At 42.9% G+C, this 15,224-nt stretch overlaps 1 protein-coding gene across 3 annotated transcripts; it reads right to left on the bottom strand.

Moving 5' to 3' along the window:
• Positions 1 to 1,401: 1,401 nt before the first annotated feature.
• On the bottom strand, positions 1,402 to 15,199 carry LOC115196720 (transmembrane protein 116). 3 transcript variants are annotated; one of them, XM_029757588.1, is made up of 14 exons: positions 15,181 to 15,199; positions 14,380 to 14,471; positions 14,141 to 14,234; positions 13,901 to 13,944; positions 11,698 to 11,761; positions 4,107 to 4,241; positions 3,478 to 3,573; positions 3,306 to 3,355; positions 3,079 to 3,183; positions 2,881 to 2,926; positions 2,713 to 2,784; positions 2,412 to 2,565; positions 2,221 to 2,294; positions 1,402 to 1,940 (listed from the first exon to the last, which is right to left on the bottom strand). In XM_029757588.1, the coding sequence occupies exons 3-14, from the start codon at positions 14,171 to 14,173 to the stop codon at positions 1,764 to 1,766; spliced, it is 1,050 nt and encodes a 349-aa protein (XP_029613448.1). In that variant the 5' UTR covers positions 14,174 to 14,234; positions 14,380 to 14,471; positions 15,181 to 15,199; the 3' UTR covers positions 1,402 to 1,763. The 3 variants fall into 3 exon arrangements, with proteins under 3 accessions (XP_029613448.1, XP_029613447.1, XP_029613449.1); XM_029757587.1 differs by having other exon boundaries at positions 14,918 to 15,187; XM_029757589.1 differs by lacking the exons at positions 11,698 to 11,761; positions 14,380 to 14,471; positions 15,181 to 15,199 and having other exon boundaries at positions 14,141 to 14,317.
• Between the last annotated feature and the right edge of the window lie 25 nt (positions 15,200 to 15,224).

The following is a 15,224-nucleotide window of genomic DNA, read 5'->3' on the forward strand; positions in this document are numbered from 1 at the left end:
ATGCTAAAATACAGTACAGTACATTTCGTCCTTGAGTGCTTTTTCGTCTTTATTCTATACACATGTCAAATGACAGAATAAAAATGATACCCCTGATCTTAATACATTTTGTTCATAGGGTGATACTATATAACCTGATCAAAAAAATCACTGAATGTGTACAAATGATAGCTTGCTATGGTTGCTAGCTATATTGCTTGCTATATTGTACACAATCACTGACAGTTGCTCTAGCTATCTACTGGAAAGTGGGAAATCCCCACACCGTAAGGAAGCGCTTCATAAACCATATTCAATTAATCAAATCAATCAAACGATGGTCATTGTCATGTCATGTTGTTCTCTGGCCCATCTGGCTCTACAACTCATCAAAATAATCACCTCATCATCTCATCATACTGAAATAGCATTGTACTTAAAAATGAATATATCATTGAAGATTCTACTAAATAACACAAAAAAATGGTGCTACAGAAATCACATTCAAACACGTTTTGAGGTCCAGGAAAATTCTGAATTGCAAATAGTGTCTTGTGACATACCACTTAACGTAGCCTTTTATGTAGAATACCAGGTGAACTCTGTGAGTAAAGGTGTTATTCCAGTCTCTTCAGTGGTGAGGTGGGAACAGTATCTTCCAGTAGTGGATCAATAGGCGAATGTTGCACAATAATATGGGACATGTAGCCTATTTGAATCATTAAGGAACTCAGACCACACGTAGCAGGTTAACCCTGGAGCCTGGCGCACAGTTCACAATGACTGGACGGTTGTCATTACAGTTCAATTATTAGTAAGGATTATGGTTGATTTATCGGACTAGCCTATTGTTCAAACCCTATTGTACAGTTTTTTCACCTTCCAATATTTTATGGATTGAATTTGAATATGGCAACTTTCAGGATGAATCAAAACACTGTATTTCTTATTTATTTATATTGTATTATTGACTGCATGTTTGTTTATTCCATGTGTAACTCTGTGTTGTTGTTTGTGTCGCACTGCTTTGCTTTATCTTGGCCAGGTCGCAGGTGTAAATGAGAACTTGTTCTCAACTAGCCTACCTGGTTAAATAAAGGTGAAATAAAAAAATATATATATTATATTTTGTGCGTAAAGGCTCACCAAACCAGTTTATGTCATACATACCTTCCTAACCCTAATATTTGCCTAAATAATCTACCAGAATATTTTTTAACCAGTTGGTGCTGAAACTGTAACAAATATGCATATATTTAGATGGCTTCCTTCCATTGATCTCTAATATTCTGAAGCTTTTCTCTCGATGTATTCTAGTGAGTCTGTCAACCAAATTCGAATTAAAGGTACACCGTATTTAAAGGGATGGCTTAAGATAAATGTACAGAAAACTCTATTGAATGAAAACTCGATGAGAAAGTCTGTTGGCCAGCAAGTATGAAATGTACTTATTTATTTACAAGGAAACCACGCCTACAAAGCCCGTTACACGCCTGCATAAGGAAAGTCTGAATACCAACTACTGAGAAGTGCATAGGAAAGACATGCCTTTCCTACGCACACATTTCCCGAGTCTGAGTCGACCCCTACGTCCATAGTACACCATTGTCTTGGTTCCGGACAACCATCCCAGTGGGAGTAGTAGAATGAAGTTATCCCCAGATGCTGATCTGAGGTCAGTGTTGCATTGCTTCCCTCAGTGGTAAAGGTTAGTATTTGAGGAGGGTAAACTGTTTCTGTGCCAGAGCGAGAATTCCACCCGCAGCATAGCACCTTCTCTAGAGTCAGGAGTTAGAGGTTAAGGGTCCAAGCGGCCCCCTCAGTGATTCGTCAAAGAAGGGCAGAGGGGCGTCTTGGCTGAGCAGGGGCATCCTCTCTCCGAGCACAGCGTCTCTGAAGTTTGGTCGTCTCCAGGCATAGACCACGCTGTTCAGACAGCCCTGCAGAGACAACGTCACCGCCTGCAGAGACACCAGGATGGAAATGGAAGGGGGCACCTAGTCAGTTGCACACCTGAATGCATTCAACTGAAATGTGCCTTCCGCATTTAACCCAACCCCTCTGAATCAGGATGGAGTATAGTGGGTAAGGATAAAGCATTATGGGTGCTTATCTTAGTGTCATTATTAATTTTACATAGCTAAAGAAGGCTCTCTAGGGGAAAATGGCAATTCATTCTGGGTGATGGTATCTTGGAAGGGCTATGTCTGCAATCATCAGTGAGATAGTTGAAATACTGACCTGTATAATATACAGGGGGAAGAGATTTACTTGAGGTATGTCTGGTATCACAGACAGGACAACCAGAACAAGAGCTGGGGACGGGACAAAATAGATTATATTAGTCCTGAGGTTGGAGTTACAGAGTTACACACATACAGGGTGTGTGTGCGTATGTGTCTGTGTGTGCTTGCGGAGATGACTTTGTGTACCTGGCGTCCAGCAGAAGATGATGACCACCATCATGTAGCGAGCAGTGGAGAACATACCCCTCAGCCGTTTCCTGGAACGTGCATCTCCCTCCACAGGAAATAGTCCCTCCTCCTCATACCTGCGATACCAGCTGCCCACCTTGTAGTAAACCACCTGTACAGGTACATCATCATCATCATCATCTTAGCTCATAATTTTCATGATCATCATTCTATTGGCTGTAAACTAACCCATGTTTATGAGATAACTATGGTGATTATTGTACTGTATGCTAGACTAGTGAAGATCTATGGTACTTACTGTGCAGCACACCAAAACTGGTATCACACTGACAAAGAGGAAGCATTGTATGAAGATATCATGGATATGTTCCTGGAAAACAAAACAAACAAGGTCTCATTCATTATGCTGTCCAATTCCTTTATGAACAGACAGATACAAAATGCGTGGAACAAGGTATTTACTCACTATATCTGAGCAGTTGTCCCTCCAGATATGCAGGAAGAGGATACAGCTAAGAGGAACACAACACCACAGAGAGATGTGAGACACTCGTAAGAAATGTTTGCTAGAGTATGTACATTTTCTCTCATTAAAGTGTCATAAGCATTATGCAAATGCTCCAGGACGAACCCTGGCCTGTGCGGCAGACAAAGAGACACACACCTGTTGCAGTATGTGCTAGCTTCACTGTTGTTTGCCGTCATGTGGCTGGGTGGTACCAGGACTAAAGTCATCACGTACACAAAGTACATCACCAATGGTATAAACCTGTAGGGGCATCACACACACACAGTCAGGGACATACTGTATGTTGCTTTTAAGCCACTACGCAGAGCCGTTTGGTTAAAAGCAGGGATGTTTCTATTTGAAAATGAAATAGTTTGACTCACCACACACAAGCATATACAGGCACAACCCCCACCCTTTGTCTACACCGGGACTGGGGGAAGAGAGGGATATTTGATTTTAGAATAAATCAAACAAAGTTGAGGTGTGTGTGTGTGTGTGTGTGTGTGCATGTATGCGCATGTCGGAGCCCTTGGTGGATGCTTGTGTCCTCACCTCTTCCTCTCTTGGTCTCTCCCTCCATCCCTCGACTGCATGCTTTGATTCCCAGGCATACACTACCATCAGGAGGAACGACACAAAGTAAAACATCTGGAACAGAGAACACACACACACACACACACACACACACACACACACACACACACACACACACACACACACACACACACACTGTTAAATGATTATAATAGCAAATGGCACACAGTAAAGTGTCAAGAGCACTTCAGTTAAAGGTCTATAATAGAAAGGACAAGCAGTAAAACTTTGCGTCGTCACACTATCTCTAAAAATGACACCGCATAATGTCATGCTCCATGACATAACACAGTATAGAACAGTTCACAGTACACACAAAAAATGCTATTACAATTGGATCACGCTGAAGCACTCAAAGACAGATAGTATGTATATCTATACCTTATGGATACCTTAGTCTAGAGGTACGCACACAAGCTTTTTTATACATTTTTCATCAAAGCTATAGAGTGTATTTGAGGGAATAAAGACAAAATTAAACTGTTTAACAAACTCTTTTGCATTTACAGAATGTTCATTCTAAGATTAGGATCATTATAGTGCATTATCCCTACATACAGTATAATAGCCACATGAGACTGGCTCACCAGTGACAGAGGCAGTAGTTTTTCACAGATGAACACACTGGGGGTGAAGGTGTGTGTTTCATTCATTGCGCTGGTGAACATCAGGGTAACTGCTGCCAACAGATCAGCTAGAGCCAGCTGGACCAGGGGATTCACCTAAAGAGACACAGGCATTTGTGTGTTTTCAAAACTAAGAGAACGTGACAATAACATTGTACATCTCTAAGCCATAGAATATATCCTGTCTAATGTGCTTGACGCAGGTGGGAATAAACTTGATATAATTCATAGTCTTGGTGTTACAGCTTCAGTACGCCACAGGATGTTTTTGTGCTGGTCAAGGGCAGTCAAGTCAGGAGTGAACCACGGGCTATATCTGTTCTTAGTTCTACATTTTTTGAATGGGGCACGCTATTTAAGATGGTGAGGAAAGCACTTTTGAAGAGCAACCATGCATCCTTTTCTGACGGGATGAGGTCAATATCCTTCCAGGTTACCCGGGCCAGGTCGATTAGAAAGGCCTGCTCGCTAAAGTGTTTTAGGGAGTGTTTGACAGTGATGAGGGGTGATCGTGTTACCGCAGACCAATTAAGCACCCAGGCAATGAGGCAGTGATCGCTGAGATCCTGGTTGAAGACAGCAGAGGTGTATTTAGAGGGCAGGTTGGTCAGGATGATATCTAAGAGGGTGCCCATGGTTACAGATTTAGGGTTGTACCTGGTAGGTTCATCCACCTCTGGCCTGCTCGCCTCCCTACCTCTGAGGAAGCACAGTTCCCGCTCAGCCCAGTCAAAACTGTTCGCTGCTCTGGCACCCCAATGGTGGAACAAGCTCCCTCACGACGCCAGGACAGCGGAGTCAATCACCACCTTCCGGAGACACCTGAAACCCCACCTCTTTAAGGAATACCTGGGATAGGATAAAGTAATCCTTCTAACCCCCCCCCCCCTTAAAAGATTTAGATGCACTATTGTAAAGTGGTTATTCCACTGGATATCATAAGGTGAATGCACCAATTTGTAAGTCGCTCTGGATAAGAGCGTCTGCTAAATGACTTAAATGTAATGTAAATGTTGATCATTTGTGTGAGATTGAGGGCATCTAGCTTAGATTGTAGGACGGCCGGGGTGTTGAGCATGTCCCAGTTTAGGTCACCTAATAGTACGAACTCTGAAGATAGATGGGGGCGATCAATTCTCATATGGTGTCCAGGGCACAGCTGGGGGCTGAATCTATAACAAGCAGCAACGTGAGAGACTGGTTTCTGGAAAGGTGGATATTTTTAAATAGAAGCTTGAAATGTTTGGGCACAGACCTGGATAGTATGACAGAACTCTGCAGGCTAACTCCGCCCCCTTTGGCAGTTCTATCTTGTCGGAAAATGTTATAGTTAGGGATGGAAATGTCAGGATTTTTGGTGGCCTTCCTAAGCCAGGATTCAGACACGGCTAGGACATCCGGGTTGGCGGAGTGTGCTTAAGCAGTGAATAAAACAAACTTAGGGAAGAGGCTTCTAATGTTAATATGCATGAAACAAAGGCTTTTGCGGTTACAGAAGTCAACAAATGAGAGTGCCTGGGGAATGGGAGTGATGCTGGGGACTGCAGGGCCTGGGTTAACCTCTACATCACCAGAGGAACAGAGGAGGAGTAGGATAAGGGTATGGCTAAAGGCTATAAAAACTGGTCGTCTAGTGCATTCGGAACAGAGAGTAAAAGGAGCAGATTTCTGGGCACGGAAGAATAGATTCAAGGCATAATGAACAGACAAGGGTATGGTAGGATGTGAGTACAGTGGAGGTAAACCTAGGCATTGAGTGACGATGAGAGGTTTTGTCTCTAGAGGCATGGTGTGTGTGGGGGGGGTGGAACAAAAAAGCTAGCTAAGGCATATTGAGCAGGGCTGGTGGCTCTACAGTGAAATAAGACAATAATCACTAACCAAAACAGCAACAGACAAGGCATATTGACATTAAGGAGAGGCATGTGTAGCCGATGATCATAGGGTCCAGTGAGTAGCTAGGCGAGCTGGAGACGTGGCGATTCAGACAGCTAGCAGGCCAGGGCTAGCAGATGGGCCTCCGGGGGACGTTGCATCGGAAGAGCCTGTTCAAACCACCTCGGACGGTTACGTCGGCAGACCAGTCGTGATGGATCGGCAGGGCTCCGTGTCGGCAGTAAAGGGTCCAGGCCAATTTGCAAAAGAGGTATTGTAGCCCAGGAATTGGCTGATGGATCTCTTCAGGCTAGCCGGGAGATGGGCCTAGTTCGAGGCTAACTCCAGGCTAACTGGTGCTTGCTTTGGGACAGAGACGTTAGACAGGAGTAGCCACTCGGATAGCAGCTAGCTAGCTGTGATGATCCGGTGTAAAGGTTCAGAGCTTGCGGTAGGAATCCGGAGATGAGGTAGAGAAAAAGCAGTCCGATATGCTCTGGGTTGATATCGCGCTGTGCAGACTACCAGGAATTGACCGGGCTGAGGCTGGCTGATGTCCAAGTTAACGGTGATGACCACTAAACGGACTAACTGACTACTAGCTAGTAGCTAGTTAGCTACTGATGGGGGTTCCGGTTCTAAAGTATAAAAAAATAGCAGATCCGTACCACATTGGGTGAGGCGGGTTGCAGGAGAGTATGTTCAGTCCGTACATGGAAATTGAGATAAGAAATATATACAAAATATATATAAAGAAAACAATATATACACGGGACGGGACAAGACAAGACAAGACAGATGTCCGACTGCTACGCCATCTTGGTGGTGTTACTAGTGTTCTGGGGTGAGTTACTGTATATTTAGGGTCCATGGACATTCAGTTAATAGTTTGTACTGGTACTGTTTGTTCCCTTTTCTATCGTTTAAGTATGTAAAAAAAAATACATAAATAAAGAAAAAATATAATTTTAAAAACGATGGTGCCATTTGAGATGGCAGCATCGCGCCTAGCTCTTAAGCAACTCTGCAGTATTTTGTTTGTTTATGAACTATTTTTTAAAGTTATTAGCTCAGGAATTGTTTTGTGTCATTACATACAGCCGGGAAGAACTATTGGATATTAGAGCGGCGGTAACTCACTAGAACTTCCAGCATTACGACCAGGATTACGACTTCCCTGGAGAGGATCCTTTGTTTGCTCTCCCAAGAGCAATCAAACTTATTCCAGAGACTGACCCAAAGCAACGCCGGCGAAGGAGAAGTACTCAAGGCGGTCTTCTGGTCAGACTCAGGAAGCATGCACACCACCCACCGCTCTCAAGTATTTTACTCGCTAATGTCCAATCTCTCTCAAGGCGAGAGTTGCTTTTCAGAGGGACACCATGTATTGTAACATACTCTGCTTCACGGAAACATGGCTCTCTCCCTCTCTCGATATACTGTCTGACTCTGTAAAGCCAGCTGGGTTCTCAGTACATCGCCCCGACAGGAACAAACATCTCTCCGGGAAGCAGAAGGGTGGAGGTATATGTTTTATTGTTAACGACTTATGGTGCAACTGTGATAACATACAGGAACTCAAGTCCTTCTGTTCACCCGACCTAGAATATCTCACAATTAAATGCTGACCGTACAATCTCCCGAGAGAATTTGTCAATAATAGCCACAGCGGTCTATATCCCCCCAAGCGGATACCACAATGGCTCTCAAAAAACATTGGACTTTATGCAAACTGGAAACCACATATCCTGAGGCTGCATTTATTGTAGCTGGGGATTTTAACAAACCAAATATGTACACCTATGACTGTGTGGCCAAGCACGCCTCCACATCAATCATCAAGTTTGCAGATGACACAACAGTAGTAGGCTTGATTACCAACAACGATGAGACAGCCTACAGGGAGGAGGTGAGGGCTTTGGGAGTGTGGCGTGAGGAAAATAACCTCTCACTCAACGTCAACAAAACTAAGGAGATGATTGTGGACTTCATGAAACCTGCAATGGAGAAGGTGGAAAGCTTCAAGTTCCTTGGTGTACACATCACTGACAAACTGAAATGGTCCACTCACACAGACAGTGTGGTAAAAAAGGCACAACAGCGCCTCTTCAACCTCAGGAGGCTAAAGAAATTTGGCTTAACACCTAAAACCCTCACAAACTTCTACAGATGTACAATTGTAAGCATCCTGTCGGGCTGTATCACCGCCTGGTACGGCAACTCCACCACCCACAACCGCAAAGCTCTCCAGAGGGTGGTGCGGTCCGCCCAACGCATTACCGGGGGCAAACTTCCCACCCTCCTGGACACCTACAGCACCCGATGCCATAGGAAGGCCAAAAAGATCATCAAGGACATCAACCACCCGAGCCACTGACTGTTCACCCTGCTATCATCCAGAAGGCGAGGTCAGTACAGGTGCATCAAAGCTGGGACCGAGACTGAAAAACAGCTTCTATCTCAAGGCCATCAGACTGCTAAACAACCATCACTAGCACATCAGGGGCAGCTGCCTATAGACATAGATTAGTAATCACTGGCCACTTTTAGAAATGGATCACTAGCCACGTCAACAGTGAAGAGGCAACTCCGGGATGCTGGCCTTCTAGGCAGAGTTGCAAAGAACAAGCCAGACTAGCCAATAAAAAAAAGATTAAGATGGGCAAAAGAACACATACACTGGACAGAGGAACTCTGCCTAGAAGGCCAGCATTCCGGAGTCGCCTCTTCACTGTTGACGTTGAGACTGGTGTTTTGCGGGTACTATTTAATGAAGCTGCCAGTTGAGGACTTGGGAGGCATCTGTTTCTCAAACTACACCATGTAATGTACTTGTCCTCTTGCTCAGTTGTGCACCGGGGCCTCCCATTCCTCTTTCTATTCTGGTTGAGCCCGTTTGCGCTGTTCTGTGAAGGGAGTAATACACAGCATTGTACGAGATCTTCAATTTCTTGGAAATTTCTCGCATGGAATAGCCTTCATTTCTCAGAACAAGAATAGACTGACGAGTTTCAGAATAAAGGTATTTGTTTCTGCTCATTTTGAGCCTGTAGTCGAACCCACAAATGTTGATGCTCCAGATACTCAACTAGTCTACAGAAGGACAGTTTTATTGCTTCTTTAACAGTTTTCAGCTGTGCTAAAATAATTGCAAAAGGGTTTTCTAATGTTCATTTAACCTAGCCCTCACCCTCTGATCCAACAGGTCCCAGACGTGCTCAATGGGATTGAGATCCGGGCTCGTCGCTGGCCATGGCAGAACACTGACATTCCTGGAGGGTCGTGTCAGGATGAGCCTGCAGGAAGGGTACCACATGAGGGAGGAGGATGTCTTCCCTGTAACGCACAGCATTGAGATTGCCTGCAATGACAACAAGCTCAGTCCGATGATGCTGTGACACACCGCCCCAGACCATGACGGACCCACAACCTCCAAATCCATCCCGCTCCAGAGTACAGGCCTCGGTGTAACGCTCATTCCTTCCACAATAAACGCGAATCTGACCATCACCCCTGGTGAGACAAAACCACGACTCGTCAGTGAAGAGCACTTTTTTCCAGTCCTGTCTGGTCCAGCAACGGTGGGTTTGTGCCCATAGGCAACGTTGCTGCCGGTGATGACTGGAGAGGACCTGCCTTACAACAGGCCTACAAGCCCTCAGTCCAGCCTCTCTCAGCCTATTGTGGACAGTCTGAGCACTGATGGAGGGATTGTGCGTTCCTGGTGTAACTCAGGCAGTTGTTGTTGCCATCCTGTACCTGTCCCGCAGGTGTGATGTTCGGATGTACCAATCCTGTGCAGGTATTGTTATATGTGGTCTGCAACTGTGAGGACGATCAGCTGTCCGTCCTGTCTCCCTGTAGTGCTGTTTTATGCGTCTCACAGTACGGACATTACGATTTATTGCCCTGGCCACATCTGCAGTCTTCATGCCTCCTTGCAGCATGCTTAAGGCACGTTCACGCAGATGAGCAGGGACCCTGGGCATCTTTCTTTTGGTGTTTTTCAGAGTCAGTAGAACGGCCTCTTTAGTGTCCTAAGTTTTCATAACTGTGACCTTAATTGCCTACCAACTGTAAGCTGTTAGTGTCTTAACAACCGTTCCACAGGTGCATGTTTATTAATTGCTTATGGGTCATTGAACAAGCATGGGAAACAGTGTTTAAACCCTTTACAATGAAGATCTGTGAAGTTATTTGGATTTTTACAAATTATCTTTGAAAGACAGGGTCCTGAAAAAGGGATGTTTCTTTTTTTTGCTGAGTTTATATACTGTACTCTATACTATGCCACTGTATCTTAGTCCAATGTCGCTCTGACATATATGTATATATATTCTTAATCCATTCCTTACTTAAATTTATGTGTATTTTGGGTATATATGTTATGAAACTGTTAGATATCACTTGTTAGATATTACTGCACTTTCGGCGCTAGAAGCACAGTCATTTCGATACACCCGCAATAACATCTGCCTAACACGTGTACGTGATCAATAAAATTTGATTTGTACCATTCTCCATCCCCTGTGAACTCACTAGAAGGGCCTCTACAATTTTTTCTAGAGTAGATAGAACTATAGGACTGCTCTGACTCAATGAAGAAGTATAGGCACAGGCAAACAGCAAGGGAGTAGCCTGGGCCATGTTCAGTAGGCCACAACGATTCGGAAGATAATGATTATGTTATGTAGAACAGACATGCCTGTCACGGGTGTCGTTGGTGAATGAGGACCAAAATGCAGCAGGTACGTGTATGCTCATATTTAGATTTATTAACTTACAAAAAACAACTGAATACAAAATAACAAAGCTACTAGAACTAACCAACGAACAACAAAACAGTCTGGCAAAGCCTAGGGCTGAACACAGAACAATCACCCACAAAACACAAACACAAACACACCCTCATTTATGAGACTCTCAATCAAAGGCAGATAGAAAACACCTGCCTTCAACTGAGAGTCCCAACACCAATTCACCAGACATAGAAACAGACATACTAGACTCCACATAGAACTACCTAGACATAAACCAAACCCCGGACATACTAAATCAAACACCCTTTACACAAACACACCACCCCGAACCACATAAAACAAATACCCTCTGTCACGCCCTGACCAAACTACAAAACAATTAACCTTATATACTGGCCAGGACGTGACAATGCCTCTATCTGACAGGTAGAGTAAGGAATAATGTCAGCTCTCAATTCATGACTATTCTACAGATGTAGGCTCTTAATTTGAGCCTGTTTGCTACAGTAGAATAATAATCCTGCAGCAACAGGAAATTTGAATTATTATGTGTATTATAATTCATGGGGATTTTTGTCAGGGTTGATACACTTTTTGTATGTGAACATCAAGTCTGAAATTTCAAAGTGGAAATTACAAACTTCAGAAGCCTTTTTAAACCTCAAATACACTACAAGTTCTACATTCCCTGGATTGTAGGAAAGTTCTCCTGCAACTGGGTGATCAAATTAAGATCATACATCTGAATCTGCAATGTTTAGGTAATTACATCCTAATGAGAGTGACCCTGGTAAACACATACTGTATTTTGCTAAGAGACAGCCTTGGAAATAATTGTATCACACTCACACAAAAAGGTACAGCCACGCACACACACACACACACAGTCAAAGATACTCTTCCTCTCATCCACCCACCTGTTCTTGTAGGTGGCTCCTCTTTACAATGGAAACCACAAGCACTGAAAAACTCCCAATCAAACTGGAAATAGAAAGTCAAATACCTAAATACTGATAGTACACAATTATAGCACCATTAAATAACAGTCAATCATGTCATTCAGAATGTTCACAAAGATTGTGCTGGAAAATAAATACAATCAAATTACAACAGAAAGACATGCAATGCTAGTCTGGGTACAAGTCTTTTTAGCTAACATTTCACTCCTTGCAAGGAGTGGAACATAATAGCTGAATAGAGATGGCATCCAGGCTAATAGAATTAAATGTAGGAATATCAAATCATAAAATGTAATGTAGGCCTACACCATGTCCTATAAACCATCAGAATAACTAGCAGGTAATATATGACACACACACACACACACACACACACACACACACACACACACACACACACACACACACACACACACACACACACACACACACACAGGAGGCTGCTTGGTTGAGGGTATGTAGTAAAAGGGGGGAGCTGTCCAAGTGGACTGGGTGCTGAAATGGGAGGCAGGGGCTTGGGTGGGCATGGGGCCGTGTCTTGATCAACTGGAGGCTAACAACTCAAGAATCACTCACTGATCAAGACCTCTGCATTCAGATGTAGGCTACATGCATTCAAATGAAGATTTTATTTCTAAAACGCTATATCCACCGCTATATATGGGGTGGCAGGTAGCCTAGCGGTTAATATTGGTGGGCCAGTAACTGAAAGGTTGCTGGTTCAAATCCCAGAGGCGACAAGGTGGAAAAAACTGCCGTTCTGCCCTTGAGCAAGGCAGTTAACCCTGAACAACAGCTGGTCCCCGGGCGCCGTGGACATCGATTAAAACAGCCCACGCACCTCTCTGATTCAGAGGGGTTGGGTTAAATGCAGAAGACACATTTTATTGAATGCATTCAGTTGTGCAACTGACTAGGTATCACCTTTCCCTATATCCCAAAATGTGTGTTTTTTCACTAGAGATGATTGCTTTTGGGCACCTTCATGTGTGTGTAAAATATTACTTATCATCGATTTTAGATGTGGGCAAAATGTTAGTATATATTTTTTTTCAAACCTATATATAAATTTTTAGCTGGAATGGAATGTTAATTTGCTGTAAATTTGACTGTGATATGTGGTTGTCTTACCTTGCTATCTTAAGATGAATGCACTAACTGTAAGTCACTCTGGATAAGGGAATCTGCTAAATGACTCAAATGTAAATGATTCATAAAAAATAAAAAAATATTTGATTGTGTAAAACCTCCCACTGGGCACAGACATCAATTCAATGTCTTTTCCACGTTGGTTCAAAGTAATTTCATTGAAATGAAATGTTCCCAGTGGGCTAGCAGTACTACTTGTTTCTCTGAGTGAGGCAGATAGCATTTAGCAAAAACATGATTATTTGTCTCTCTAAAATGAAACCATCAAGTGACAGATTTAACAACCCCATGCCATGATTTGATAGTGAAAACACACACCAATCTCTTTCGTAAGTTCTTTAAACAATAAAAGCTAATTGGCCAACATTTCTGAAAATGGATATATAGCATTTTGGAATGAAACCCTTCAAATATAATACGTCGACAAAAATAACAAAGTTGTCTCCAAAATGACACATATCAAACTTGACCCTAAATAAACAAAACACATCCAGCAGTTCTTTGCAGCCAAACAACAAACTCCTCATCTACTATGCAGGATTAAAAGACAGCATAGTAGTGCTGTAAAGAGCTAGAGTTAGGCATGGCCAACACAGTGCTTTATATATTGAGTTATGATAAGTAATGATAAATTGCGTTAGTCACATGCATGTCAAGTTGCTCAATTGATCTGACTGGCAACACTGAAGAAATAAAAGATAAAATGACTGGAGGCCAACCATGTTATTATGAGATGACGTGTGTGACGTCAACTTCTCGGTTGTGTAATTTACTAGTCTACATTTTCAACAACAACCAAAACAAACTCAAATATTTTCTGGACTAGCCTACTATAAATTGGTTTGATTTGAAAACACATAGCCTAGGTAAGACTATTTGCACAACACAGAACAGTTACATTTAGAAACACTAAGACTTAGACCTAAACGTTCTCAAATCTTAGCTGACATGCAACACTTTACATCCATGTGTCACAGATAGCCTATGGCTGTGTGAAGTCAGTTTTGCTTACCTTATAGACAGAGATACCAGGTACACAGTAGAGAGACCTGTGATCTACATAAAGAAAACATTTCAGAATCAATTCAATAGTGTGCCGAAATAGCCATAAAACAGATTGAGCCTGGGCTTATAGCTAACTCCATTGCAGCTCTGTGAGATTTTTCATTGGGGGTTTTATAGCTATACCTACAATGTAAATAGGGTTACACATCAATGTACTTGCACTAATGATTGAAAAAATAGTTCTTACCTGGTCACTGCTTAAAAATCGATTCAAACTCATTGTGAATGAGCCGCACAATTGCCACCTTGGCAAAGTTATCTAAAGCGCAGCCGTCCTTTGTCTGAAATAAATAAATCGTTATCCATGTAGTCCACAGAACAAAATATATGATTCTTTCTATAAATCTGAGTGGGTTATTAACAGGCGGTCCGCCCACGGCACCAAGACGCCTGCGCCTTGGACCTGTCTGTCACATGTCGACTTACCTTTACGGCAAAAATCCCCACACGGGACAGGTGTAGGAATTTCCCTTCGGAAATGCCGTGCATGGCGGACCGTCGATGAGCCAGGTCTCATACTGGTTTGGAGAAGACCAGAGCGAGTTGGCTATAGATAACCCTATACATCCTATAATAATAACTGTATAGCCTATAAGTTATTTATTTGTTTGGCATAGGCTACATTATGCATGCACCAGCTTTTAATGGGACACAGAAGTTGCAAAGGAGAAACACTAAAATGCAGTAAAAACATTGTTTACTCTAAACACCGGGTTAACACGTTTCTCAGTGATAGTAGTTGCCCTACTTAGCCAAGCAGCACACTCCTGATAACACATACATCTCACGTTTTGCTCAACTGTTGCACAGAATGTGTGTGTGCTTGCGTGTTTATGTTTCATATAATCTCTATAAAGTGTGACATTGGTCACTGCCCATTGCAGAAACAAACACATGACATCCCTCACACTTCACCAGAATGTAATGGCATGCATGACGAGGAGGACTAACAAATTAATTATACCCTGTGAAGTTCAATTGGGCTGTCAGAAGATATGGTGCGCTGAGAAATACTGACCAAAGAGGGTCTATGTATCTGATGTGACATCATTAGTTCGCGTTGCAATAACAGCGAACCCTGTTGTAATCTGACATCTACTGGTACACAATGTAACTGCAAATAATCAGTGTGAAAAACAAGTAACATTTTTACCCCAAAACATTATGTGACACAAATGGGTAGTGATGGATCGGTCGAACCTGTACATGCAGAGTCGTTTTACTTACGATCATGTCTGCTCAAGACAATTGTCTCTGCATTAGTTTAATAT

This window comes from Salmo trutta, chromosome 7 (assembly GCF_901001165.1).
Source record: "Salmo trutta chromosome 7, fSalTru1.1, whole genome shotgun sequence".
NCBI lineage: Eukaryota > Metazoa > Chordata > Actinopteri > Salmoniformes > Salmonidae > Salmo > Salmo trutta.

What these genes read in the sequence shown, in the direction of transcription:
- LOC115196720 (XM_029757588.1), bottom strand. Translation starts at nt 14,173, where the DNA reads ATGAGTTTGAATCGATTTTTAAGCAGTGACCAG. An exon ending in GGAGCCACCTACAAGAACAG is followed by an intron (nt 4,242 to 11,697) that starts GTGGGTGGATGA and finishes GTGTCTCTTTAG; the next exon opens with GTGAATCCCCTGGTCCAGCT. An exon ending in AGAGACCAAGAGAGGAAGAG is followed by an intron (nt 3,356 to 3,477) that starts GTGAGGACACAA and finishes CTCTTCCCCCAG; the next exon opens with TCCCGGTGTAGACAAAGGGT.